The following is a 27,954-nucleotide window of genomic DNA, read 5'->3' on the forward strand; positions in this document are numbered from 1 at the left end:
TAAAGGGCAGCCGGCAAGCCGCGCTCATTCCTTAGGCGGGACTCAGAGCGAAGCACGTGTGCGCAGCGTTCAATACCGGAGTTATTATTCGCGAGCGAGTCGTGTACGACGAAGACGCGAGTACCTCGTTGAGTGGTTGAGTGACAGGAGGAAGAAAAGACGAGAGACTCGTACATACACACACACGAGTGCACACACGCGGGAGGAAACATGGCCGACAGTAGTATCAAGCGTAACATTCCGATCAAACTCGGTGACTTCAGCGTGATCGACACCGAGTTCTCCAACATACGCGAGCGCTTCGACGCTGAGATGAGAAAGATGGAGGACGAGATGTCGCGGTTCCGCAGCGAGCTGATGAATCGCGAGAGCAACAATTTCTTCAAGAGCACCACCAGGTACATGAGAGCGACGAGTTCTCTCGCGAAATGCCCGATTCCCAGATGCGACGCCGGTACTGTTCTCTCTGTCTCTCTTACGTTTCTTTCTTTCTCTCTCTCTCTCTCTCTCTCTCTCTCTCACTTTTCTTTCCCTCTCTTTCTCTTTCGCGTACTTCATGCGCGTCTCTTCAGGATAAATTTCGGTACGCGTCCTGTTCTCAATTTATAAGATTTTACAGCTAAATTGTTGTATCGTTGTATTCAGTATTCGCGTTTGGATGCCTAGCGTTTATTTACATTTGATACTCGTTGATGTTACGGTATGTTTACAATGCCGGTGTCGGCATATATACGAATTGAGACGTCCGTTTCACTTCTTCGCAAATGATAAACAGCATGTGTGTTTCATCTTTCGCGTAGTGTACGTCGCGACATTGGAGAGAGAGAAAGAGAGAGATTGACGAGACTTGCCGTAGGTCGAAAAACACAAACGAGACGGTGGGACACAACTGACATTGAAAATATTGACTTTTTCTATTTGAGAAACACACAACGTGAGAGAAGATCAGAGAGAACTAGAGAGCGCGCATCTTGTATTCTAGTGTACCCTTTATCGAGATTTTCACTTCAGTTCAGTCGATCGCAGCGCAACAGATTTTATTTGCAATTTATTCTCGACACATTTGAGAACTATACATTTAATTTATTCGCGGAGACGACACGCTCAGTATTGAATTTATTTGGTCAGATCCGAATCGAAATTTTAACCTCTCACTTTCGACCCCTGATCTTTTCTAACATTTATATATTCTAACATTTATATATTCTGAAGGACCAGTGTATGATTTAATATACATGGAAACTGAAGTTCTATTTAGTGTATGCAAATGGCTGAAAATGTACTCTGTAGGTTCTAAATAGGATCTCTGGACAAAGCAAAGTAGGTTAAATAGAATCAAAAAAGGTTACTATAGATTTTAGAATATCAAAGTAGACGTTAAATTGAAATTATTTTATGGCCGAAAGTAGGATCAAAACTTCGACTCGGAGATCCCCGAGTCAAAATCTTAGCCCTACTCTTTGGAGTATGAATTTTCTAATATCTATATATTTTGAAGGATCAGTGTATATGTGTGTAATGCACATGGAAATCTGACGTCCTGCTTAGCATTTATAAACGGCAGAAAATATACAAAATGCCATTCTGTAGGTTCTAAATAAATAGGATCTCTGGACAAAGTTAATAAATAGAATCAAAAGAGTTTAATATAGGCTTAAGAGTATCAATATCTAATGAAATATCGAGAGGGTTAGAATTTTGACTCGAGAATCAACAATCCTTAACGAATCATTAAAAGACCGCGAATTGTATCATATATTTATTTGTCTGTTTATTTTTAAATTATGATTGAAAATATGGAGTCTCTATGACGTGGTAAGAAGTTCTTCTTGCACAGCGGAGATTGACGATATCTCTTTACGTCTCAAGTATCGACTCGACGGTCGAGTCGCGATTAAACGGGAGATTGCTCCTCCACCGATCGATCGCATGCGTTAACTTGGAAACACGTTTCCACACAAAATACGGTGGAAACGATACAGCATCTGCATGCAGAGATCGCTTCGTTGAAAATTGCAGGCGCTGCCGTCGCAAAAATCACGCGGCGAAGGCGAAGTCCGTTTTTCAGTCGGCCGGCGCGATTCCGTCGTTGTTTACTGATCGAGATTTTCGCATCGACACAGTCGTTTCGCGCGTTTCGCCGTCTCGTACCTGCTATTTATAGAGATTCCGTCATTGCATTCGCAGACCAAGAGAAGCCCCCCTTTGGCGTCCGTTTGTGTGTTGGGCGCGCGAAGCGGATAATCTCGCGCGTGTGTGCGTTGGAAATTTGCATACGCATACGGAATGCGGTGGAGCCGCGCGACTTCATCAATCTCTTAATTCTTGGCGGCCACAGTGCTTCGTAGAGATACCCGCGGGAGAATCAACCGGCGACTGTGCGCGCCGGTCGATCGATCCCCGGTCTTCTTCGCGCATTCGCCACGCGGGCCGTCTTTTTGCGAAGGCGAGACTCGCGGCGACGTCCTATTTCCAACGTCTCCGTTCGTGCAGAACGGCAAATCATCTGTTTGGGGCTACATCTGCGACGGTGACTTCGCTCTTTCTCACGTTCGTTCGCCGCGGACGACGTTCGCGGATCGACGATCGAGAACGGGGACACGCGCATTGGATTTCGCGCGATATAAATAGCGATTAACTTCGTGGCGTGACGACGTTTCGCGTTTAGAATCCGCATATTCGAAGTGCCTTTCTGCGGGAAACGCGCTGTCGCGCTCGCGGAATTGCCTCTGTTACGCAATTACGTCGGACGCGTCTCGCTGAGTGCACCACAACGCGCACTGCAACTCCCGCGGCTGCACAAGCCATTGCATGCACAAGTCCGCGACTCCACTGCGTCGCGAAACGCTGCGTTTGAAAACACAATGGAAAAACGCGTGAGAGATACATCGCGCCGACGCAACTTTCGCTTTCTTTCTTTCCCTCATCTCGTAGAATACTTGTTAATTAATTAAAATAAATTCGCGCGTATCTCGAGAAACATCGTTAATGAACGAACATTCCGTTCAAGCGACATATCTGATCGTTTTTGCAAACTTTAGTTTGGGTAACTGAGTGGGGATCGAACGAAAAACTCGCAAGAAATAATAAAATAATAAAATTAACCTAAATAAAAGGAGATCAGAATTTTCAAGTTATCTTTAAATCCAGAATTAAAAATTCTGACTTCCAATTCGTGATCAGTGACCTGAAAAATTTCCAGTTACAAAGTTGTAAAAACATCGACAAAAATTCGCGACACAACTCGTTCGAGATAACTGAGAGTAATTGACTGAGTAGAAATCTCCTACAGGAACTTTTCTGTTCCGATCTTTTCATTCGTTTTCCACAAGTTTCACTAACAGAGTTGTTTTTCCCGTGTAGGGCGATTAAGTTGATCGGAAAGTTTGGTCGTGTATCAGTTTGTTAATTTTCGGTCGGGTCGTTAACTTTTTCTTAAGGTACAGCATCTCTAATAAAGTAAATATTGCTTCTTGTTTCTCTCGAAAAATTGCATCATCGCCGTGCCGCCATAGGTGCCAATTATGCAAATCGCGCGTACAAATTGCCTCCCCGGTCCTTTCGCGGCTCTTCGAGACCGGCTCGGCGCTTCCGCGTGCAGATGAGAAATGCAGTTTTACGGTGTATCATGTTATCATTGCGTCAACGCGACCTTGACACTGAAGCGCGCGAGATCGCGATCGCGATCCCCACTACCGTCGGGATCGAGCACTAAATCGTGCCGTAGGAAAGGTGAGGAACTCGCAGGGGTCCTGCGGGCGATTTTACGCAGTAATTTTTGCGACATCGCGGCAACCACACCGCTGCGTTCGCGTTTGGAAGCGAACACGCTCGCCGACAGTGTCGACTCGCTCAGCAGTCAGCCGAGACTCGTCTCCAAGCGTCCATCCGCGATGATCCTGGACGAGGATCTTTACCCGCCCAGGCACAAAACGGTGATCAAATACCGGTACGTTGTGCCGCTCGCGAACTCGCGCGTTCACGGCACACAATGGGAGTCACAATGAAATTTCATGTTTCAAAAGACTACAGCCTCGAAATCAATTTTCCCTTTTTTTTTTTAACGAAAGCCAATGAAATTTAGAACAATTTTGTCAAGCCAGATTTTTGCCCTTCGCTTCCCTCCTTTATCTAACTTCTTTATGTCTAATTTAAAAGGCAAGCAAGGGACACGAATCTGACTCGACAAAATTGTTCCAAATTTTATTAGCTTCCGTTAGAAAGAAGATCAATTTGGCTCAAATTTCGAAGCTGTGCTCCTTTTCGAAATATGAAGTTTTATTTGAGTCCACTGTGCGACAGTGATCGTTGCTCAGTCGAATCACGCGATCGCTACGAGCTATATTTGTCACGCAACTAATCCAATTGCTTATTTCTCCCGCTTTCCGCGACCCATTCCACCGAGTTCGCGACATGACTGATTGGAAACGTGTTCTTTAATCCTCTAACTCGATAGACCGACTTAACTGCCGATTCGATTAGCCGTGATCTCTAATCGGTCTCGATCGATGGGCCGACGACGAGATCACAATGGGCGAATTTGTTTCCGCGTCGAGATTTTCTCTCGAAGGAGCGCGCGAAGGACACGTCGTCGTCGGGCGATGCGGAAACGTCTATAAATATGCGTTATGCCGAGCAGGTGCTCGGTATCGATCGAACATTCTCGATGGATCGCCGCGTTCGTACGTGGGAGGTGAGTATGGACCATTACGAGGTCCGAATCATCACGCGCTCCTGACGCAACGCTCGCGTTCAGGGACGGTTACCGCAAATAGATAAGTGTGTATGGTTCATCATGTAGAGTGGCGTGCCTTCGACGCGAACATTCTTCAGCGCGTAGTTGTTCGCCACGTCGAAGCTGTCGGAGGAAGATGTATGGCTGTTGACTCTCGAAGTGCCTGCCCGAACGTTTTCCCCGCGCGCACACAGAAATATACGTGCATTCGAGCAAACTTGTTTTAAATATATCATAAGTTTATATGTTCGCAAATCCACACCATAAATTCATCACAAGCGGCACATTTTTTACAAATACATTCTGAATCCTAGTTGGCTTAGCATTTCAAACAAGAATGTCGAATTGAAACAGAAATTAAACTTATTGCGTAGAATCGCACCAATTGTGTTCCTTCGTTAAAATTTTGTGGTATTTTTACAGAGAGAATGCGTACACCACATAATGTAATTTTGCGTACACCATAATGAGTTTTTTTTAAGTTGTCATGAGTACATTTTCAGACTATTATCAAGAAAATATTCCTTGTTGAAGACAACTGTTACTTAGGAAGGAAATTAAACTGAGTAATCGCTTTTTTTAGCGGTAGAATGATGTTTTTCTCTGTGTGCGATGACGGGGTATGAAGGTGACGTGAATGAGAGTGAGAGAGAAACTCTAGTAGAAGTGAGAGAGAACTATGACTGATATGACGAAGCAACTTTTCTCTCTCTCTCTCTCTCTCTCTCTCTCTCTCTCTCTCTTTCACTAATTTCTTCGCAATTTGAGGGACTTCAGTTGTATTTCATGTCACGTCATTTCAGACAAGGACACGTCAGAAAATAGTTCTGTGCGGGTTCAATTTCGCGTTCTTCTACGCGTTAGATAGATCTTCCGACAGCGCATCTTGATTTGAGCAGCAACAGGAAATTGCCTCTTATAGGCAGAGCGTAGTTCATTACGCGACTTTAGCGAACTATGCTGAACTTTATGCTCGAACTTTCGCAGACAGCTGACGTACTGTCTGGCAGTCACGGCCTCTCGCGATCGAAGCCGAGCAGTGATGCGTGCTACAAGGAGATTAATTCGCTTTTGCATACCTTCCGACACGCGCTTTTGTGTGTGTTCCGGAACACAATTCGTCGTCTTTCTGTCACTACAATTTCGATTTAGATCATCATTTAGACAGAATCGTCGAACGATTTGTTAACCCCAGTCGTTCGTTAGTATTGCGTAACGATCCCGCAGAAAATGCGCACGTAACGCTGCGATTATCTCATTTGATATCATTAATCGGCCGACTTGCGCACGACACGGATGAGTCGTATACTCTGAGCTTTAATGAAGCTTTATAGCTAGATGAAAACTCAGTGGCCTTTCCAGTTGCTTGCATTGTGTCTGGACATGTGTATACGGTGTTGATCACTTTGATTATTCCGCTAAACTATTGTTTTTATCTATTAACTATTATTTTATATCATATCACATCGTATCGTATCATATTCAGACATAATAGGAACGATTAGAAAAACTAGTAAAAAAATATTAAATAGAACTTTATAACACACCATACATATTCGTGTCTAGTCAATGCAAAGCATGCAACGACAAATTGCTGACTTAACACACCGTTCCTGCTTCTTTGAGAAATCAATAGATCAATAAACCAAGTATGTACAGTCAGAAAATCCTAATAACCGAGTCACATCGCGTGTTAAGGCCATTCCCGCTGGTCAGTGTGTGTCGCGATTGTAGGTCCGTCATTAGACGGAGGTTTTCGCGTCTGTCGTACTAATTTGCTAGAAATACCTACCACTTTGCATGCGCTCGTCAAATTGTCATTTCATCGTCGTTTCAGCGACAAAGCTGACGAACGACGTACACGCGAATATCTCGATCAAACATTGTCCCCCGACCGTTGTGAGTTGTTAATACATGACGGAATGTACTCAAAATTTTTTCTTTCTAGTCTCTCTCACGCACGCTCCGCCTCTACGTTGCATTCTATCGTTATGGAAAACAACTGATTACTTAATCATTCTGTTTGTGTCAAAGAGTGATGATGTTTGTTAGCTTACGTCAACGCGTTACATAAATACGCCGATTAATTTTCACCTGTATCAAGATAATCTTGCGCCGAAATTTATCGATGTTTTCTTCCTGCATTCCGTAAGAGAGAAAGAAAGAAACTTTATCAGAGGAGAGAATTCACAACGCGCACGCGCTTCGAAGTCGTATTTCTCAATTATTCCAGAACCGAATGATTCACCTCTCGCGATAGATTGGCAGTCAATGAAGTCGAAAGTGTGTACATGCACGTATACGCGCGAGATTGCGAAGTAATGCAACGGCGATTGAATTAGAAATCGCCACTCTGCCGCTGTGACCCGCGGTTGGCGTTTGGCCTTTCCACTTCGGCGACGACGCCAGGTTCTGCAAGATCCTGCTCGCTATGCTTGACCTCCCTCGATTTCACGAGGCTGGATCCGACCTTTCTCTTGTCTGGCATAATTGTTCCCTGCCGCATTCATTCCCACACGACTCTGCTGCGCTTTACCTTCTCCCGTGTTAGCGCGGACGCCTCGAAATATTTAAATCGTCTACCTTCAGTCTAGCTTCGTTCGAGGCTCCCCGACGAGCCCTCCCCGTACCAGAGAAAGAAAAGAACTTGCGAATCGCGCACGATTGCATCTGCCAGCGGTAGATACACCGGGACGTCGCGTGATGGAAACGTCTCTATTACGTCGTCTGTTCTTTCGGCGACGACACGCGGCTTCTTCGTTCGGTGTCTGCGCGTACGAAGGAAATAAAACGCGGAAAATGGTTGTTACCAGACACGTCACATCGCGTGATGGGATACAGTGACATTTCGCTCGAAGAATCGTTTTACCGTCGCAGAATTTATTCGGCCGACCCGAGGCCTCATAAATGTCGTGCGCAACGTCGTTCGCAACGATTCCTCCGAGAGTAATATCCTTCCAGTTGTTTCTCATCCGTAAACGACAGTCGTTACTCCTATAAAAACAGAAAAAGAAAATTCTTCGATGTCTACGTTTGCAAACAAGTTGACCCGGTTTTAAGTATTTTCGATTTAAAAAGCAATCGCACGAACGAGTTGAAGTAAACGCGGGCGATAAAACGCGACTCGAGAAATCGTCCTCACGGGCGAGTACGGCCGCGACGATATAATTGCGTACTATTTTAGTATCCTTCGTGTGGCGATAGGTCGACGACCTCTCCTCCCCCCGAAGACCCGGACGAGACTTCCGGTTATCGGCTATCGCGATATCTTCGGCTCGTTGTTTCGTGTACGGTCACAAAATTCAGGCAGCCTCATTCTTATCTGCATGCAGATAAACGCGCCTACGATCGATCGGTCTCACGAGGCCTCCTTCTAATAAGTTTAACGTCGATTACCGGCGGTAATTATCAGCGCAGCGATCCGCGGGGAAAGGTCACCCAGATAAGTTCAGGTACTCGTTCGAGAGATTTCCGCGCGAGACGCTCTTTACGAGTTTCTCGAGATCCACACAATGAGACTCATGTTTATATATATTTGTCGAGTGCGCTTCATTTTACTTCTTTAATTTGTACGAATAATTTGTACATAGCTTTTACGATTTATTTGCTGCGTGTTGACGTGTGTCGATTGTCTTACCGCTTTTTGTACATCGTTTTCGTTGAGGCGAATTTGCTGCTGTCGCGAGGATACTTGAAATTCGCGACACAGGCGTCACAAGTATTATTATTTATCCCAACGCATACACGACAATATTTTTACCGAGTAAGACTTAAACCTTATAATTTCTACGGTTCGTATTTTTAGTTGTATGATTTTATATTTTTTGCTCCTCTCCCCTCCTCAAATTGTATATAAAGTGTTGCGAACGTGAGTGCGATAATGATCGATGAATCGTTCTTTCGAAAGTTCACATTCGCAGCATTTTACAAGCCGAACTACAAGTTCCAATGTTCCAAGTGAAAGTACAGTTTTCAGGGAATTCTTGAAAAGAAGGGAGCACTCGAGTAGTGTCAGGTATTAATTAATTCAAATTTTTTTAGTAAAATAATCGGCAAGTCAATATATGTGTAATAATGAATAATCGATTGACACGAAATTAATTATTAATGAGTACATAATCAGTAACTCCAAAGCTTGATTAATAATATTCGATTGATTGATGAAATTATTTATGACTTTATTTATGGTGGTTGATTAATTTTTATTACTAATTTGTCGGTCATTTTAGCCTAGGAAAATTGTTTGTTGTTGCCCCCATCTCTTCGAGAATTGAATCGGGCTACAGTATTTCGCTTGGAGCATCGCTCGCTCGCCATTGTTTCTTGGTGCAACTGAATCGATTTTCAAGATCGAAAGTATGCTTGATATAACGTGTATAATCGATATAACGCGCAACTTGGTGTACAATTTGGAAAGCGGCATCTCTCCGCTAGATCCGCTTGAAAATTCAGGATAATGATACGAATGATTATAAAAGGCATAATCGGTGACTCGATCGGGTTTCATTGATGACTGGCGGAACGAATGAACGGTCATTCGTCGGAAATCCGAACAGAAATTCGTCAGTCGGCGGTAATCCTTTCACTGACGAAGATGAGAAGAACGCTTTGGCGCGACATTGTCGATCTTTCGCGAAGTAGATTTATCCGTCGGCGCGAGAACGTTCCTCGACCAAAAGCAGGAACGGCGGGAAGGAGTTGTTTGTCGTTAGCGAAGCCGGGGAGCTCAAAAGAGATCTGGCCGACGAGTGACTGGTCGTTGCTGGTTGAAACCCCAGCCCGAGGAGCTGATCTCGCGCGAAACGAAGCGAGAATCGTGCTGCCAAGAAACAGAAGCGGGATTAGCGTGAGTGAGTGAGTGAGTGAGTGAGTGAGTGAGTGAGTGAGTGAGTGCGAGGGAGAGAGAGAGAGCATGGACGACTTTATAAACGCTAAAGTTAACCGACAATAATAACAACAACAACCCCTCTTCCTGCGCTCGACTATCGTCTCGCCTACCGATTGGCTCTCTGCATTGGCACGTTGGTGACTAACTGTGAAGTCGGCATCACACGAGCACCAGCGAGCACCGCACGTCGACGACCTCGAAGACCGAAGGTTGGGACAAGGTCGACCCTGCAGCACCGCCAAAGCGGTCCGCGTTCGACAGCTTCAAAAGGTGACGCTATTGTAAAGAGAAAAATAGAGAAAGAGAAAAAGCAAACGAAATAAAAAAGAAAAACGAAGTAATCAAACAAGAGTAGAAAAGCACATGGGGGCGAGTCGATCAACGTTGACGGCGACAAGATCGATAGGATCGCGAGGAGTGTCGCGAGGGAGGGAAACGCATACACCTCTCCGATTTTTATAACGTTCACTATCTCGCGAAAGCTTGATGGGGTAATCAAGCGGCTCGTCCGACGTCTTGTCTCGAAGTAGCACTTAGTGAACTAACGCGCGTTTCTGCTGAAGTCGATTGAACTTTAAACCTTCCGAATAGCAGCACTCAGTGCTGCAGTTTTGAGCTGTCAAACGAGTGGGTGGCGTTGCAGTTTGGCAGTCGCGGATCCAAATAAAGAAACAAACTCTGTTCATTTTTGAAAGTGATTTTAACTTGTTCATCCCACTTTTATCATGGCACTAGATGATTGAAACTCATTGATACGTCAATTTTAAAAATGCGCCACTGAGCACCCGTGAGGGTCAGCTTGAGAATTTAAATCTTTGTCTGAACAGAGTTCAAAGGTTAAGATTCGATCGACATTGGCGGGAACAGTCCGAGATTTTTCTTTTCCTTTTCCTTCTCTTTTGTCAACCCAGCCAGAGTGTTCGTTCCGCCGTTTTCCTCCCCGAGTTCGTCGCGGCTCTAACCCTTTGTAGGATGAACTCGGAGAAAGACGAGGTTGCTGCGCAATCGAGTCGGCTCGCGTCGGTTATTGGAACGCTGATAACCGTACTCGCCAAATTCCTCCATCGAATTGTCAAGACAACACACGTGAGTGTATGAACGAGCGACGCGCAAGCGATAAATAGCGTTTAAGCGTATGCATAACGTTCAGCTCTCCTCCTTCTACGAAGGGTTAACCGGATAAGGGCTAATCGTGTAGCTGCGTGAAAGGGAGTGCAACGAACGAACGTACATGCGTTTGCACGTCGGTTGTGGCCCCGCACTCGTCGGAAACGACGATCACCGTTGTCCTCTCGACACAAATCCATATTTCATGTTCTTCACGGCTCTACACGTACTCTCTGAATTTCTTCGAGTGAGTCTCCACTCGACAAATAGAGCCACGTTGCTCAAATTTGAGTCACATTCTACTTATGTGAAATAAATCCTCCACTCTGAATCATTGAGCGAATATTTTCATTTGAAGCTGAAGGGTTGACATGATGTAAACCGCCCGCGTAGAAACAAATTCATTACAGTTGAATGAAAAATTTACGGATTAAAAATCCACACGCACGCATACGTGCACGTACTCTAAGTTTAAATTGAATATTCGCTCTTGTGATTCTGAGTGGTGAGATTTTCGCTGTCAAGTGAAGTCTCGCTTTAAGAAACTTAGAAAGCAGATCAGTGTTGTGTGCAAGGGTCGAGGTCGAGTAACCTTTAATCTGCTCGAGTTAACGCCAAAAAGGCTGAGGCGAATGTTTTAATCGCTGGCTAAATTTTTTTTCAGATATATGTAACTGTATTTCTTTACGATAGAATTTTGCTGCTTTTGTTGCTTTTGCCTATTGTTGCGCTCTTACAAACTCGTGTTTTTGGCTGCCGCGTAGAATATGGGTCTGGTTCCATCAACGTCCTTAGACGTCGACTAAACCTTAATCTGAGTTGATGTCTTTGTCTGAAGGCAATTTAAACTCGACTTAAGACTTGCTCGACGTCAGTGAAACCGGCCATTAAACACATAGACGCACATCGCCGGCCTTCTCGGTGTTAACGTCGTCAGTGCACGATTTTAAATCAATGTCGGTCTGTGAATGTATTTATTTCCTGTCTGTCGCATTGTGGTCATCGTAGGTAAGGCTTTAGTGTCGCACTTAGCGTAGCGTAGCGTAACGTAGCGTAGTATACCGCAGCCGACAGGTTTCACGTTTATTGTCACAGCTGCTCAACATCGCTGCTCATCACAACACCGTTATCAATGTGTTATCGGCGTCTCTCGTTGTTCATTTCGATCTTATCGTGCGCAAATGAGCAACCACCGAGTCCGCGATAACTGAAATTCCATTTTCAATTTGCAGCACCACCACGCAACAGAGCACTCAGAACAGCAGTTCCCTGAGTCCTCAGCATGACGCTCACACTTGGCTGGACGGCCTCAACAGTCCTCTCATTCAAGACGAGGGTGACAGCAAGATGTTGAAACTGCGCTTCGACGTTTCGCAGTACACGCCCGAGGAGATCGTCGTGAAGACCGTGGACAACAAATTACTGGTGAGCGAAATATTTGATTTCGATCAGCCGTGTTCTTCGCCTTAATCTTGACTCTACATTGAGAAAAAAAGTATTTCAGCCAATGAGAACGAACAAAATTCAAGCAAATGTTCAGTCGATTGAACGAATTATATAGTTGCTCGATGAGAGAATTGTCACTTGATTCAATGATTGTATCAACGCAACTTATTGCTGTAGCTTAACGCGTAATCCGTTCATATTTCTTTGAAGGCGGCTGACCGCCTCTCAATTTTGGGCCAATTTTCTCCAGCCAATTTTCCGACTACTGTTTTTCTCAGTGTAGAGTAGCTCGTATATTCCGGTGCCTGTAAACTGAAAAAACAGACCTAAGATTCGAGTTGAGCAGAATTTTGATAACATCAACCAGAAATTTTCTGGCTCGTTCATATTTCATCAGAAATTGATTAGTCCGATCAAACATTGTTTTCCGTATACAGAATCACAATGAGTTATTCAGAGCGCTACCGAGTCTTTCGATTTATCATAAAGCTCGACACTTCACGATACATCTCGCGAGCGCAGAAAATGCGCATACTCGGCAACCTGAAATTATTACGCTTGACTCATCATCGCGCACGATACGTCGGGACGGTCGCTTGCACAACTTGGCGAGATGCAAATCTGGCTCAGCTTTTTGCGCAATTGGCAAGGTTTGGCGCAGCACAAAGTTGCCGGTCATCATACATAACATGCCGCGTCGTAACGGTAGCGAATTAACTGATTGCTCGAACTGTAAAGCTTTTCCCGAATTAACTTTTTTTTTCCTCTCGATTACCACTTTCCAATTATCAATTTTCTTCTTAAATATCAGATTCTTTTAGACACGTGGGTTCTCAATTGACAATCAAGAGAAGATTTAAGGATCGTTAAGCTACTACGAACAAGTATAGTAATATAGCCAGATAAGTGAAAAGCTGTCGAAACTGTGATTTGCACACAGAGAGAACGATTTGGTTGAGTCAAATAAACACTTCTATGGAATAGTCCAAACAGATTTTTTGGTTAATCGAACAAAATTTTGTTTGACGCAAAAATATTTGTCGCAAAAGTATTTATTTGCGGCTTAGTTCCAAAGAAATATTTTTGTTGCGTCAACCAAATAATTTGTTTGGACTATTCCAAAGAAACATTTATTTGATTCAATAAATAATTCTCTCTATAGAGAGACAATAAGTATAAAAATTTATTGGTCAAAATATCTAAACGTCTCATCGAAGAAGTTGATGACCAAGACGTCTGGATTGACATTTTTACACTTATTGACTGCGTAGATCACAGTCTCAAGTTTTTCACTTGTTTCACCACACTACTATACCCGAACTGAGGGAAAAATTACCTTAAAATGAACATAATATCAAAATATTTCTTTAGTAGGTGCCATTAACATATTTACTTAAATCTAAATTCTTTTTATTTAAATCAAATATTTTTTACCTGATTTAAGTAAACAATATTTGTTTTAAATAAAGAGAATTTAGATTTATATAAATAAATATGTTAATGGTAACGTTTGTTGATTTTAAGGTAACTTTTCCTTCAGTGTGTGCACAGGCTTTTACTGGCCCTTAAACTTTCTCTTCACAGAAAAACGTAGCAGTAAATATTACTTTAAAGTTATACTTCTTTTTACAATGTTTCTTTGTAAAGCTAAACTATACTGAAATCGTAGTGCAAGTTACTGTGAAACTTGCATGTTTCCCGAAAAAATAGTGGTTCATTGCCAACCTTCCGTATACTACGACACATATTAGCGTTAAACGGTGAACTCGAGATTTAAACGGACATGCGAGTTGGCCATAAAAACATATGAATACGCGAATCGTGTCTTCTTTTGGAGAAATTTATCTTTGAGATATAGCCGGCGGAACGTAGAGGATTGCGACGAGAAATGCACGGTGCCTGGGCGGCGGTACTTGCGCATCTTCATGAGCTATGTAGAACGTTGTAATTGCCGTCGCGTTACGTCACTTCCTGTCGGAAGCCGGCCTCGTCGAGTACACTGACCGAATTTCAGCCGGAGCCTCGTTACAAATTTCGCGGCGTCGATCGGCGCTTTATCTTCGAGCCGCCCGAATTTTGTCTCGTTCCGAGACGCATGGCGCGAATAATTTTGGAGAATTTATGGAGACCCACGTGTCGATCGGATCTCCATTATGAAAACTCGAGTTTCGCGCGAGAAGTTAGAATTCTTCGGGGAGCTTCTACGCGCGTCTTCAAGCTCCCCCTCTAACGTTCGCGCCGACCTGGACGGAAATAACCGGCGCCGAAAATAAGTTCACGCCAGTCGTCATACCGGCGGACCGGAATAATGTTCGGCGCCATTGTGAACGCCGGCGACGTGATTATGTCGATGAATTATACGAGGGACATCATTTCGCGTAATCGCAAATTCGACGATAACCAACGGGATTCATTCGAAAAATTAGACACGTCACTTCGTAAGGTTTCGCAATTCATGAATTAGCGCGTTTAGACACGTGGGCTCCAAATTAACGATCAAGAGAAGACTCAAGGTATATCGTCAGAGCCTCTTCATTTTAGTCATGCCAATTAGCAGTTAGGAAATAATTGATTTCTCCTGGCGGTCTTACGCGAATGTACCGAGTAAAGCGATCGCTTCGGCTCAAATGGCAAGGAAGCGGCGGTGTAATTATATCTGACGGCGATCATTACGTTGATGTCCCGTCGAGCGATTTTACGACATCAAGATAATAATCGCGATCCATTATTTTACGTCTATTTATTTCAATAAAAAGCTTAATAGAATGGGAAGACAAGCGGGACTGTGAGAGAAAGAGAGGCAGGGAGTTCTCCCTGTCGGGGATGCTCATTGCAAAAATCTTTCTACCGTTATGCACGCTCGGATAGCGGGGTCGTTGTACCATCGTACTCTCATTCATCGCGACGAAAGGAAGATCATTACGACAAGGAGATCGTCGGCGAAACAAGCGCGGCATTATTCTGATTTATTCGATAAACGGTTGGCTAGTCGGCCGAGTGTACTCTTCTTTATACTCATACAATTTCACGGCCCCTTAAAAATCATGACTGACACCACGAGGACGTGTCTCATACAGAGTGTTTCAGAAATCAGAGCCTCTATGGAGGATTAAGTTTCTCTCAAGAGGATGTTGGAATCGATAACGTAGAGACGATCACTAACACAATCTTTTTTCTTTATTTTTTATACATACATTTGTAGATCTCACGCAGATATGTGTTGCTTTGTTTCACTATATATTTAGCGGAAAAACCAAGCGTGTATATATAGAAATCTTCCTGCAAGTTCTTCTAATATTTTTAAGCTTCTAAATTCAGATGTAAAGCAATGTTCTTTGAGAATTTTCTGAGCAGAACAAGCTCGCGTTCGGTATACAAATTAGCTACTTGATCTTTCACGTGAATATTAACCTGACATGCTAATTTATACTCAAGGTATCAGCTTTGAAATTTTTCTCGTTTTTGTCATGCACGGAAAAAAAGGTTTGGTTGAATTAATCAAATATCTGGTCGAATATGAACGATCCAGATATTCCGAATTCTGTTTAAGTTAACAAGATTTCTGGCTGACTTAAACAGAATTCGGGTTACTTCAATCGGAATATCTGGATCGTTCATATTCGACCAGATATTTGGTTAATTCAACCAAACCTTTTTTTCTGTGTGTATCGAGCAATGCTCCAATACGTTTCCGCGTATGTTGACTGTACAAAAGCATTTGTAATTCTGTGCAATCGATGCAACGTAAACTCTGCAGAAAGAGATCAGTCGGATTTCGACTCTAGCATCCCTTGACTTGATTCGAGTTGCTTCGATTGATTTATTGCTCGGTGAAGGCGCGCGACTGTCCAAACATCTCGCATAGGATCTGTCAGGTCGTCTCAAGCCGAAGTGCGGTGCGTTCTCATTTTCGTGGTCGATTCGTTCCCATTTGCGTTCGTCGCAGGTCGCCTTACACCTCCTCCTCTTCTTCTCTCGAAGGAGGTCGCTGAGGCGTATTAACGCGTAGCTCAGATAAATCCCACCATCCATCCATCTTCTCCTATTCTGCGCTGTGTTCTCTCGAAACTTCGTGTCGCCATGTGCGCAACCTAATTTTTAGCTCGATTCGTCTCACTCCATTCCGCGCGTTCGGTCGTCGATTTCGTTCGGCAAAAGCGCGCTGGTCGTTTATTTTCGTCGAAGCGCGTCTCTCTCTCTCTCTCTCTCTCTCTCTGTCTCTCCGAAATTATTCGGAGGGGAACGAGAGCAGTCTTCCATAAACGGATTCGCCAGACGGAACCTGACGGCACAAAGAACCCGCGACTGCTTGCCTTATATCGTGGTCAGGGTCTGGCGAATCCAGGTCGGCCACGCACCGCGAACAAACCTTAAAGGGCTCGACCAAGGACGACTCGTCCGAAGGACGAGCGAGCCGGGGCTTGGGAACGGGACGTCGTCGATACGAGCGGAGAGCAACGAGTCTCTCGTGAGTTTACGGCTAACACTGACGTCATCGCAGGAGCGACGAGAGAAGCCGTAACACCTTCGTCTCCTTTTTCGTCGCACTCTCTCTCTCTCTCTCTCTCTCTCTCTCTCTCTCTCGCCGTAACACATGCGCGAGTTTACGTCAGTCAGTTTGAGCATCTCTCTCGATAGCGATTTTTAATTGACAGCTTAATCGCGGATGCGTTTAACGTCGGTGATTGAACAGCTGCGGGAAGTGATAGAGAGCACCTGCTTGAATTTTATTCGGGACGATCCCAAAGTTTATCGAAGCATTCGTGGCAGAAGGTAGTAAACCAAAGAAAGATTGTGGCGCACAGAAAACGTAAGCGAGATTTGAGCAGCGAACGTATCGATCAGTCACATACAGAAAAAAGAGAACTGTTCGTGTAACTGTTTCTCTGTGTCTGCGAAAATAAGGTAAAAGTACCAGTGCCTAAACACTAACACTTGTATTTAACTCTGGACATTCTTATCGTCTCTGGGTCTTTAAATACGAATATTTAAACTCTTAATGTAGAATATATCTGTAGAAAAATATTCGTACTTAAAGACCAAAACAATGAAAATATCCAGAGTTTCACTAAGAGAAAAAAATATCTAAGAAATAGTAAATATTTATTTGGTTAATACTAATAGCATATTTAGAACTTATATAAAATATTTTTCAAATTAGAAAATATACATTTTTCTTAGAACCTTAAGAAAACCTTAGTTTTTCACGAAAGTGATTATTTATTCCATTTAAATGAATAAATTTAGATACAATTAAATATGCTATTGACACTCATTAAATATTTACTAATTTTTATATTCTTTTTTTTCCGAGTGTAGCTATCAGTATCCAGGTATTGATACTTTTATCTTAGGAACAGAAAGATTCCTATAGGCAATTTTTGTACAGTCAAATTGCCTCACAAATAAATCTATCCAAAAGTTACACTCCGATTTCTTTCTAATTTAGCACAAATGTAGAAGTACAAAAAATTTTTAAGTCATATTTTTTTATTTTGAATTTCACGGGCAGTTTATAGCTTTTTAGTGTTCTCATTCCTACTATCAAGTGCAACAAAAATGCATAAGAAATAAAATTGAATACAAGATATAGATTTTTACTGATTATAAATATGAATTCAAATGTATAAAATTATTTGTATAAATAATAAAATGTTTAAACAAAACATAAAAATTAAAAACAAAATTATTTATACAAATAATTTTTTGGTTTGGCCGAAATTCGAATTTTTGACTAATTTAGCACAGATTTTAAATATTTCGGTTGGAATCTCGGCTAAAGAAATTTAGAATGGTTCGTGTCTCAGCTATGCCGATTTTGTTAAAATTATTCAACTATATCTTGTTCAATTTGATTTCTTATGCATTTTTGATGATTTTTTATGCATACTTGTTGATGATAGAAGTGAGAAAGCTACATTAAAAAGCTATAAACTGTCCGTGAAACTCAAAGTGGGCCAAAATAAAAAAAAATATGACCTAAATATTTTTTATACTTCTACATTTGTACCAAATTAGAGAGAAATCGGAGTGTACCTTTTGAGTAGGTTTACTTGTCAGTTATCTTAACTCAGCGGAAATGAAATGAGTTCAAATGAATGTTTTTGGTCGCGATAGCATCGTTTCTCGTCACCGAATTTCCATCTGGTCTTCACTCTGTTACACGACCTGAGATATTCTTTTTTTTTTCGTATAATCGAGAATTTCAGCACGATTGTCTTTACGTTGTTAGTAATTATCCAATGTGATTGGCCAAGTTCTTCGCCACTTAAGTGTCGTTGCATTACGTTTTTCTATTCAAATTTCTTCTCCTTTTTCTGTGTGCTATTCATTTGAGCTCTGTATATTCGTCGGTCGTCGCTTTTGTGCCAAACAAACGCGCGTGATAGAAATGTTTCTCTCCCTTTTGTCTTCTATTAAAAAAAGATATTCCGTCCAAACGTCTCGAAGACTCATCTCGGATTACATGGGTGTTTTAATCAATTTATAAAAATTTCCGACTCCACGTTTTACGGCCATTCGCGCGAAGGCGAAAGTGGAAGTAGGAACGTTAAAATTCGTGGTTATATTTAGCTCGTGAGTCATCGAGCTTGCCGGTGCCTTACGTTATTTTCGACAATCGCGCCGCCGGATTTCGGATTGTGGCTATCAAGAGGCAGACGTTTGAAGTATCTCGCTGTGAAAGGTCTCTCAGCTAATCGACGAAATATCCACTGAACAATTTATTAACAACGTACTATAGAAGAGACTATGTACTCTGTAAAAACTGTGTTGAATTTAACACATTTCATGTGTCCCAAATCATTCACTTTCATTTGTGTAAATTTAACACAAAAATGTATTAAAAAGTAACACGCGTAATATGGAAAAAATTAACACAAGAATTTAACATTTGAATACTGTTAGGAACAGTACAGGTTGTGTTTGACATATTTAATATGTCAGACATAGATTATGTCAATTTAACATTTTTATTTCATCAAAACCATAAATTAATACTTCTCTCAAATGTTAAAGTAACGTTTTATTTTAGCTAGTTTAACATTATACATGTGTCAATTTAACACAAACTGACGGTATTTCAGTGTTAAATTCTTGTCTTAATTTTTTATATATTATGCGTGTTACTTTTTACTACATTTGTTTTGTGTTAAATTTACACATAAATAAGAGTGGATGATTTGGGACATATGAAATGTTAAATTTAACACATCAGTTTTTACAGTATATTCTTTTCAAGTCTATAAATATAATATATATATTATAGTAATACATACATACACAAGCAATTTCTCCATTACGTTATTGCGTGCAAAAATACTATAGTATGTATGTATATATGTATAATATGTATACTCGGGGAACATGAAGTCCGGAATTCAACTTATGGAGTCGGGGGAACATTTCACTTTCCACACGCGCCATTCCCCTTCAATCTTGATCATTCGATTGGGCGTTAATGAAAAGAAAGTTCGACCTATATTGATGTTTTTCTTCTATGTTTACAAAACACGAGTTTAATCAAGCACCTAAGCCTAAGCCAAAACATTCATGATACGAAATCAAACAATGCGTCCTATAAAAGAAAAGAATACCAATAAAACTCGAGCTTTCCTTTCATTGACACCCCACCGAATGATCACGACTGAAGAGGAATAGCGTGTGAAAGGGAAAGCGTTTTTCCTGGTTCCCCAAGTTGCATTCTTCATGTTCTCGAAGTGCAGGTAAGACCGAGATTTCAGAATCAAGCAAGCAAGGATTTCAAAGTCATCTTTGATGTGTAAAAATCTTGCTTGCTTAATTCAGTAATTTATTAGAAAATAGCAGGAATAATTGGTTTTGCCAACTTGTCCCGGCAGCCAATTTCCCGGTCTCCCCTATATATTATAGTATTCTTGTATGCGGTACGGGTGAGTTTATGTATACTCACGAAATATCCGAGCTTCTCAGATAGTCTATTATATCGGTGGAATAACTGCCGTGACATCGTCATTCGCGCGGTAACCCAGATTTCGTCGGCAAGATCGTCGCGTGAATCGGGGGTGCTGATGTTTGGCAGATCGGTCGTTCCAATGACCAGTGGTTACAGCTGGTAGGATTGCATAACGCTCGTCTGCTGTAAGACGATATTCCCCACGAAAACTTAGATCCTGCGAAGAGTTGGGTTACCGTAGTTCGTTCGCGTACTCGGCGCGTTCTCTTCTCTCCGCCTCTCCCCTCTTTACCCTCTTTTCCTTGGTCTTCTTCTCTCTTTGGTTTTCCTGCACTCTATCTCTCTTGCTCCCTTTCCCTCCCTTCGCTTTCTCTTGTTAATATACGTGTTGGGGTAGCCTCACCCGTGCGCCGTGCTTTTCCCCGTGGTGACGTTGGTCTTTTACGGTCGACTCGATCGATATCCCAAGGAGCGTAGCAACAGGAGAATCGCGTTAGCGGATGACCGCTGTGACGGTAAATTCCATTTTGTCTCTCATCGGAAAAGGAAATCTCGGCACTCGGGCATCGATTCGCATTTACGTCTCAACCCGGCTTTCTCGGGGATTATTTTTTCCGAAGCAATCAGCCGATCGATTAGAAACCGCTCTTTCTCTGTCAAGCGTATACAAGAAGTATATAAATACTTCGTTCTCAAAATGTGAAATGTATCATTGGCATTAAGTTACACTCGCGTACATTTCTATACTAATTTTTATTACAAGATTCTCTCCGCATGTACATTATATCCATCTTGCAAATAAATAGACTCAGAGCTGATTGTCCTAACCTCTGGTAAGCTAACTAACAGTTAAATCATATGTCTCTTCTTGTTCTTCCTCCAAATCAGACAAAGGCAGACATCTGACTTAACTGTTAGTTGATCCACCCAGAGATTGGAAAAATTGGCCTTTTGGAGATTGGAAAAGCGGACAAAATGGATCAATCGCTATCGAATGATAGACGCGAGAAATTAGTCGAAAAAAAGAAAAGGAAAAACGAAATCGATAAATCAGTTACGCCAGCTGTTTTTATTATCTCAGCTACTTTTGCTGTCGTTCGCCACGTCGACGAGAACAGTGCCAAGGAATTCGACTTGGAAATTATGCAAGGGGCGGTACGATATCGCGCCTTGAAATCGAATTGACGAAATCACCGGACTTGCCAGCGGTAAACAATAAGAAGAAACACTAAAGACGCATGATATAGGATAACTGTTCATATTACTATCTGTTAACGGTCTTTGTATCGTATTTAAATAAGCCACAAAGAAATTAGCACAAATAAATAGAAAAAGTATTTTTTATTAAGTTTAATACTTCAATTTAATTAAAAAAATATTTGTTTAATTGATTAAATATTTTCCTCGGATGTAACGAGGTATTTCTTTCTTTTTAAGTAAACGTGCTTTTCGTGCCTTTCAGGCTTTCACTGCAAATCTAAGTGCGTTACTTTTAAACGCATAAACGTGCAATTTGACTGAAGCTCTTTTTATACACGTTTCTTGTTGTTTTAAATCACGTCATTCAACACGATTAAAAAACACATAAAAAACGCGTTTAAAAAAGTATTTTTATTAAGTTGAACACTTCAACTTAATTAAAAAAATACTTTTTTTATTCATTTGTGTTTTCTTTTTATGGCTCGTTTAAAAGGCACACAAATAGAAACAGGTACAGTAACATGGACAATGATCCTATACCGGCACGAGGGGCTCAGAATCGACAGTCGGCCCAATTTTTCACGTGACGCAAGGTTAAGGCTGATTTATTTCGTCACTCGTTGGCACGTGTCGCGGACAATGACGACGACGACAACGATGACGACGGATTGCTAGTCGGTCGGGTTTCTTCTTTGACAACGCGGACACGACCGCGGGAGGAGAGGCGGAGAGGGAGGACGCTCGCGAGAATCAAAGCGTTTTAAGCGGGTGTAAGTCATTAGCGGCTTTTACGTAATGCAATTAGCACACGGCAGGCCTCGCCTACTGTTCGCGACGCGACGCCTTTGATGTGTTTGCTCGAGCGTGGGCGCGGCCGTAATATGTCGCACCTGCATTTTTCACGCGCGGCCAATCCATCTAGACACGCTCCGCGAAATGTCATCGCGATTAAGCGATGAAGGGGGCCAGCGTTGGCTATTCAAAGCTCACCTGGTGAGCGACAAGACGCGAAGCTCGCCGGCTTTGTGCGTCTCGTGATTTCGTGACACTCGTTTGACAGGGAACACGTTCTCGATCGTAGTTAGATAAAATCAGCGGTCACCCCGAGAGAAATTTCCCCCGTAGAATTCGTTTCGCACGCCTGACTCTCGAGATATCTCACGTTGAGAAGTGGAGAGATCCTCTGCGATCCATATCACACGACTTGAAAACGGAAGTTCATGTATTTTTTTATCACCTCGTCTGTTGGTAGTCGCCTTTCAAATATGTTTGAGCTTGATTCCTTAACGGTTCTTTTCACATTTTTGATATTTTGGAATCTTTGAGTCTTTTTTTTGTTCAACTTTTTATCTGGACTGTATGGGATGTCATCACGTGTTAAGATATAACGAGCGACAAGAGATAAGCTCGTGGCCCGCTAACACTGCGAATCCAAGTGTGTATTTTGGCTGTCTTTTTTACACGTTTCTTACCGTTTTCAGTCACGCCATTTAAACGCATCAAATGATTAAACTGATAATTTGGACGTCTTAAACGTGTGACGTGATTTAAAAACGTGAGAAACACGTAAAAAGAGTTTGTACTAAATTACACGCTCATACGTTCAAAGTAACACACTTGGATCTAAAAGCCTGAAAGGCACGAAAAACACGTTTACTTAAAATGAAAAGAAATACCTCATTACATCCGAGAAAAATATTTCAATGCCCACTCTCGTTGTCCGCACACAAAGATACAGTGTACTGCTTCGTTACTTGACAGTGTGAATCAACATTGCATAGTCGCCTTCTTCAAGGCGAGTCGCTCCCGACCGTCGCACGAAACTCCGCGTTTTCTAAATATGTCGCTGATCGAACACACCATTAATGTGATGTAACGGCCTTGTCGTAACGACGCCCGTTCGCGCAAAACTCGGCGACGATGTTATCCGCGATTCTACCGATAATATTTACACACTACCGCATTTGCAGCTTAAAAACCAGTTTCCAGCGGAAATGTAATTTCAAACATATCAGACTGACAATATCGGCAAGAGACGTCTGAAGTGGACGATGATGCTTAAGTCGAAATCTTAGTCTTACTTTGCTCCTAAAACTTTCTAATATCTGTAATATTCTGAAGGATCAGTGTATGCGTGATACACATGCAAAGTGAGATCCTACTTAGCGCCTCAAATTGGCAAAAAACGCACAAAATGCCACTTGTAGATTCTAAAGAGGACTTCTCGGCAAAGCTGGTAGATTAAATGGAATCGAAAGTTGGTATAGGCTGCAGAGTATCAAAATGCGCGTATGGAACATTGAGATCGGAACATTTTAATCTTATTTCCCTTATCTTATCTGACCTTAATATTCCATTTAACATCCACTTTGCTACTCTTAGACTACATTAAACTCTTTTTGTTTTATTCTGTTTAAATTTTCACCGACAGGTCTTTTTTAGGACTTACAAAAACATTTTTTTGCGTTTTTAGATGAGATTTCAGTTTCGATGTATATTAAACATAAACTGATCCTTCGGAATAAACAGGTATTAGAAAGTGCAGATCGAAAGTAGGACTAAAATTTCGACTGGGAAAAGGATAAGAGCATGGAAACGACCGGCTGCGGAGAAATGACGGTGGAATACGCGTTTAAGGACAATGAATAAATTGTGACCGAGTTGTTCATACATATATTTCATTATTAAGGGCACTTTTTCCGTCGATGCGATCTAGGTGAATTGTTTCACCATGACTACGAGGAGCGAATCTTAACGAGCGTAATGCGTCACGCGAGCGAGTTACGTATGAAGAATTTGGGGCGCGGGATATATAAAAGTCCGTACACGTCACACGGCGATCGCATTGCTCCGATAAAATGCAAATTCCCATCGATCGTGGGTCGAGTCCACGTGAAAGCGGTCTCGCTCGATAAGATCTTGTCGCGAAGGGCACGGAGCTGAGAAAGTGCGCGTGACATTCGCGCGGGCGAACGAAACACCCGTACACGAAAATGAACCTCCTCGCTGAAGCATTTATAAGGAACGTGAAAAAAAAACGGCATATTCTCAACCCCGCACGAGAAACGAGGTCGGGGAAGACGAAGAGCAATTCACGAGGAAGCACCTTCAAGATATCGATTCGAGCCGCAACGCGAACGCGACGTAGAAGGTAGAATCGACGGCGGTATGATTCGCCGTTTTCATGCATCCTCTCGTCCTTCGTCCTGCCGTCCTGTTTTCCCGGGTTCTTGTGTATCGCTCGACATCTCTCGCGACGAGTAATGTCTCCCTCATAAAATGTAGCTGTCCCGATTACGTCGCGGCTCTCGTAACCTACTTTCGTCGCACAGAACAAGGTTTCTTTCACGAGGGATGCCTCGTTTCATTTTTCGCCCCATCTCTCGTGAAAGCAGCAACAAATCACGACCACGTTATAAGAGCCGTCTACAATAGAATTACAAAAATAATCGATTATGGTTGATCAATTTGCTTACCGCTTACGACTTACTGTTTAAGTTTTTCTGTTTGCCATGGCCCTTAGGCCTGTATCAGCTGATTGTATTGTAAAATTATTCTGAAGATTCTGGGCACGTCAGTAAGGGAGTAGAGTGGATAGAGAAAATACTGCAGCTGGACAAGGATACACACTTACGCAATACATAATCTCAGATGAAAAAATCATATAAGTGAAGAATTTAAAATTTCGTGAGATTGACAGCAGAATACATTCAACAGCAAAATTTCCGTGTGAGAATTACTGAGCAATAAATTATCTTATATATAAGACGAATGATTTTCAAAGCTCACAAAAAGTTCCAACTTTTTTGTCACTGTGTGATTATACAAACTTAGTATCTATTTTTAGGTTAAATAAAAAATTTAGGTTTAATAAAGTTCCTCGAGAAGTCACGAGAGAGTGACTTCATTTGATGTTCAACTCAAACTTGGGATATATCAGAATAGATTTATTTCCCTATATCAGTGGAGTACGTTGGATTGACAATTCAATTTTGAATTGAAATTTATTTGACGACTTAAGGTGGAGAATGCATTCCCTATGACTGAAGAGTCACTCGAATTTGTTCTGTTTTTTTTTTTTGGGAGAAATTCTATTCTTGAAATCTTGGAAAGTGTGTCAGGACTGAGGAATGTTACGAGGATTTACGAAAATTGCATCTTTTTATTGTTGGCCTTGTCCTTGGATATACGCGACGCTCTCTCTTCTTTACAAGTATCTCGTGAAAATGCAATCGATATCCCGTGCGAGTCGCGCAATATATCCGCAATACAATGCGCGTGTTATCCGCGTGTGGAAAAGTGAGATCGATGTCTGACACGTTATATACTAGCCTGCCTACGCGTCGACTAAGGAGACGAAACCTACGCATGGTCAAACGGAGTGGGTCATGACTCACGCCGGTCGAACGAATGAGTAATACGGTCGCTATCTCACTCCGGTCGCATTCGCCCTATATCTCGTAGATCGTCCAGGGAAATTGCCCATGAGAGAGGAGCGTCACGCGAGGAAGGAGCGTGCTCGTCGAGGAGCGCGTTTCACGGTTATCGCTCGGGAGAATTTCATGAGACTATAATTCCGCCGTTGCTTGCGATAGAAACTGTGCGTGCTCTCTGGGTTCCTCGCGGCAAGAATATTCTCGTACGTGCAACTTTTCTTCGAAGACGGAGAGGTCGCGAAATGAGGAGAGCGTTGCATTCGACGGTGCATTCGTGATGATAAATCAATTGCGACGCGGGCGCTTTACTGCCGCGGCCGCACGCGAGGCTAGTGCAAACGAGAACTTGTAAATTCACGTCGACGAGCACGTGTGCATCGTGAATGAATCGCGTGCGAAGCGTACGCGACTTACGTTCCGGAAAATCGATTTGAAAAATTAGAAAATCGATCCTGGAACGAACACGTGACTTTTTTACACTTGGAAATAGATGCAATTCTTACTTGTACCACGATAATCTAATAAAATTACACAAACAAGGATACACACTTACGCAATACATAATCTCAGATGAAAAAATCATATAAGTGAAGAATTTAAAATTTCGTGAGATTGACAGCAGAATGCATTCAACGGCAAAATTTCCGTGTGAGAATTACTGAGCAATAAATTATCTTATATATAAGACGAATGATTTTCAAAGCTCACAAAAAGTTCCAACTTTTTTGTCACTGTGTGATTATACAAACTTAGTATCTATTTTTAGGTTAAATAAAAAATTTAGGTTTAATAAAGTTCCTCGAGTTTTAATAAGAATACGATGGTATTTTCGTTTGTTCCAGGTCCACGCTAAGCACGAGGAGAAGACGGAGAGCAAATCGGTGTACAGGGAGTACAATCGGGAATTCCTGTTGCCGAAGGGAACCAATCCCGAGAGCATCAAGTCTTCCTTGAGCAAGGACGGTGTCCTTACTGTGGAGGCGCCTTTACCAGCGATCGGCGCCGGCGAGAAGCTAATCCCGATCGCGCATCAGTAAACTCCGGACGAGTCGCGAAGAATCGACTTCGGAGATTTCCCGCTTCGAGAAAAAAAACATCCTTCCCGTTCCGATCATCACTCACTAAAACCGGACTTTTCCTTCGAGTAACCAAACCAAACCGTAAGTCCTACAGTCCTTCTTCTGTTGATCCTTCACAGCGATTAGAAAAGAAAAGAAACGACCTCTCACATACACTCAAATCGATTTATCCATGCGAGAAAGTTGTTTGACCAATTTTAACTATATATATATATATATATATATATAAAATTATATATATATATATAGCGAAGATATAAAAGCTATTTACGCCGAATACATGATGCGTACGCGACAAAATTGAATTTCGCTAATTGAAGAAGAAAAAAAGCAGAAGCTAATCAAACGTATTTAGATCAGTGTTGAAGTGCTATATATATATATATATATATATATATATATATATATATATATATAAAAGTGAAAAATTCACATGTTTGATAAAACGTTTTCCTTTTTCATACGTGCGGCTTTATTCCTTTGATACACATGATATTTCGGATTCCCTCGTAGACTAGTAGCTAGTAACTTTTTTCAGAAACGTGCATTGCCTTTGAAGAAGATATACATATATTTTAGTTAGGCGTTTCTCTTTTTTTTCTCTCTTTTTCTCTCTCTCTCAAGAGAGAGAAGCTGTGAGCTGTATTGTGCTTACTTGTGCACCGCGCACCAACGAGTCCAACTATTGCAAATCAAACGGGACAAAACGTTTGTAATGGTTAACTTATATATGTGTTAGTTTAGGTGTACGTTAAAAGACTATAACACGATGCTTAGCATACGTAAGCATTATATATTGATATTATTTATGAATATTTTAATATTTTCGAGAGATGCGCATAATATTTAAAGGTAATGCGGATACACGCGCGGAAGTTTAAATAAAAATCAACGATAAAGCGAACTCGCGTCGGATTTTTCCTCCCCTCCGACGAGATACACGAATAATCCGTTTCCTCTCACACATCGAATGAACAATGACTCACATAAGTGACATTGGCGGGAATTGTAGTTTTTTTTTTATTTTGTTCTTCTACACTGTAAAAACTGATGTGTTAAATTTTACACATTTCATGTGTCCCAAATTATCTACTCTCATTTATGTGTAAATTTAACACAAAACAAATGTG

General features: G+C 41.9%; 1 protein-coding gene across 3 annotated transcripts; it reads left to right on the plus strand.

The window, feature by feature from the left end:
* Window positions 1–27,728, plus strand: LOC116853847 (alpha-crystallin A chain). Of its 3 annotated transcripts, XM_032835123.1 has the most exons (4): window positions 1–398; window positions 9,777–9,893; window positions 11,963–12,155; window positions 26,588–26,782. In XM_032835123.1, the coding sequence occupies exons 1-4, from the start codon at window positions 211–213 to the stop codon at window positions 26,780–26,782; spliced, it is 693 nt and encodes a 230-aa protein (XP_032691014.1). In that variant the 5' UTR covers window positions 1–210. The 3 variants fall into 3 exon arrangements, with proteins under 3 accessions (XP_032691014.1, XP_032691015.1, XP_032691013.1); XM_032835124.1 differs by lacking the exon at window positions 9,777–9,893 and having other exon boundaries at window positions 211–398; XM_032835122.1 differs by lacking the exons at window positions 1–398; window positions 9,777–9,893 and adding an exon at window positions 2,702–3,949 and having other exon boundaries at window positions 26,588–27,728.
* Window positions 27,729–27,954: the final 226 nt, after the last annotated feature.

Source organism: Odontomachus brunneus, unplaced genomic scaffold (assembly GCF_010583005.1).
Source record: "Odontomachus brunneus isolate Ranch 3 - 2012 unplaced genomic scaffold, Obru_v1 Obru_scaffold_007, whole genome shotgun sequence".
Taxonomy (NCBI): domain Eukaryota; kingdom Metazoa; phylum Arthropoda; class Insecta; order Hymenoptera; family Formicidae; genus Odontomachus; species Odontomachus brunneus.

Excerpts from the sequence above, each read along its gene's own strand:
- LOC116853847 (XM_032835122.1), top strand. The coding sequence starts at position 3,609 with ATGCAGTTTTACGGTGTATCATGTTATCATTGCGTCAACGCGACCTTG. Across the intron at positions 3,950-11,962 it reads AAAACGGTGATCAAATACCG|CACCACCACGCAACAGAGCA; the intron begins GTACGTTGTGCC and ends TTCAATTTGCAG. Across the intron at positions 12,156-26,587 it reads CCGTGGACAACAAATTACTG|GTCCACGCTAAGCACGAGGA; the intron begins GTGAGCGAAATA and ends CGTTTGTTCCAG.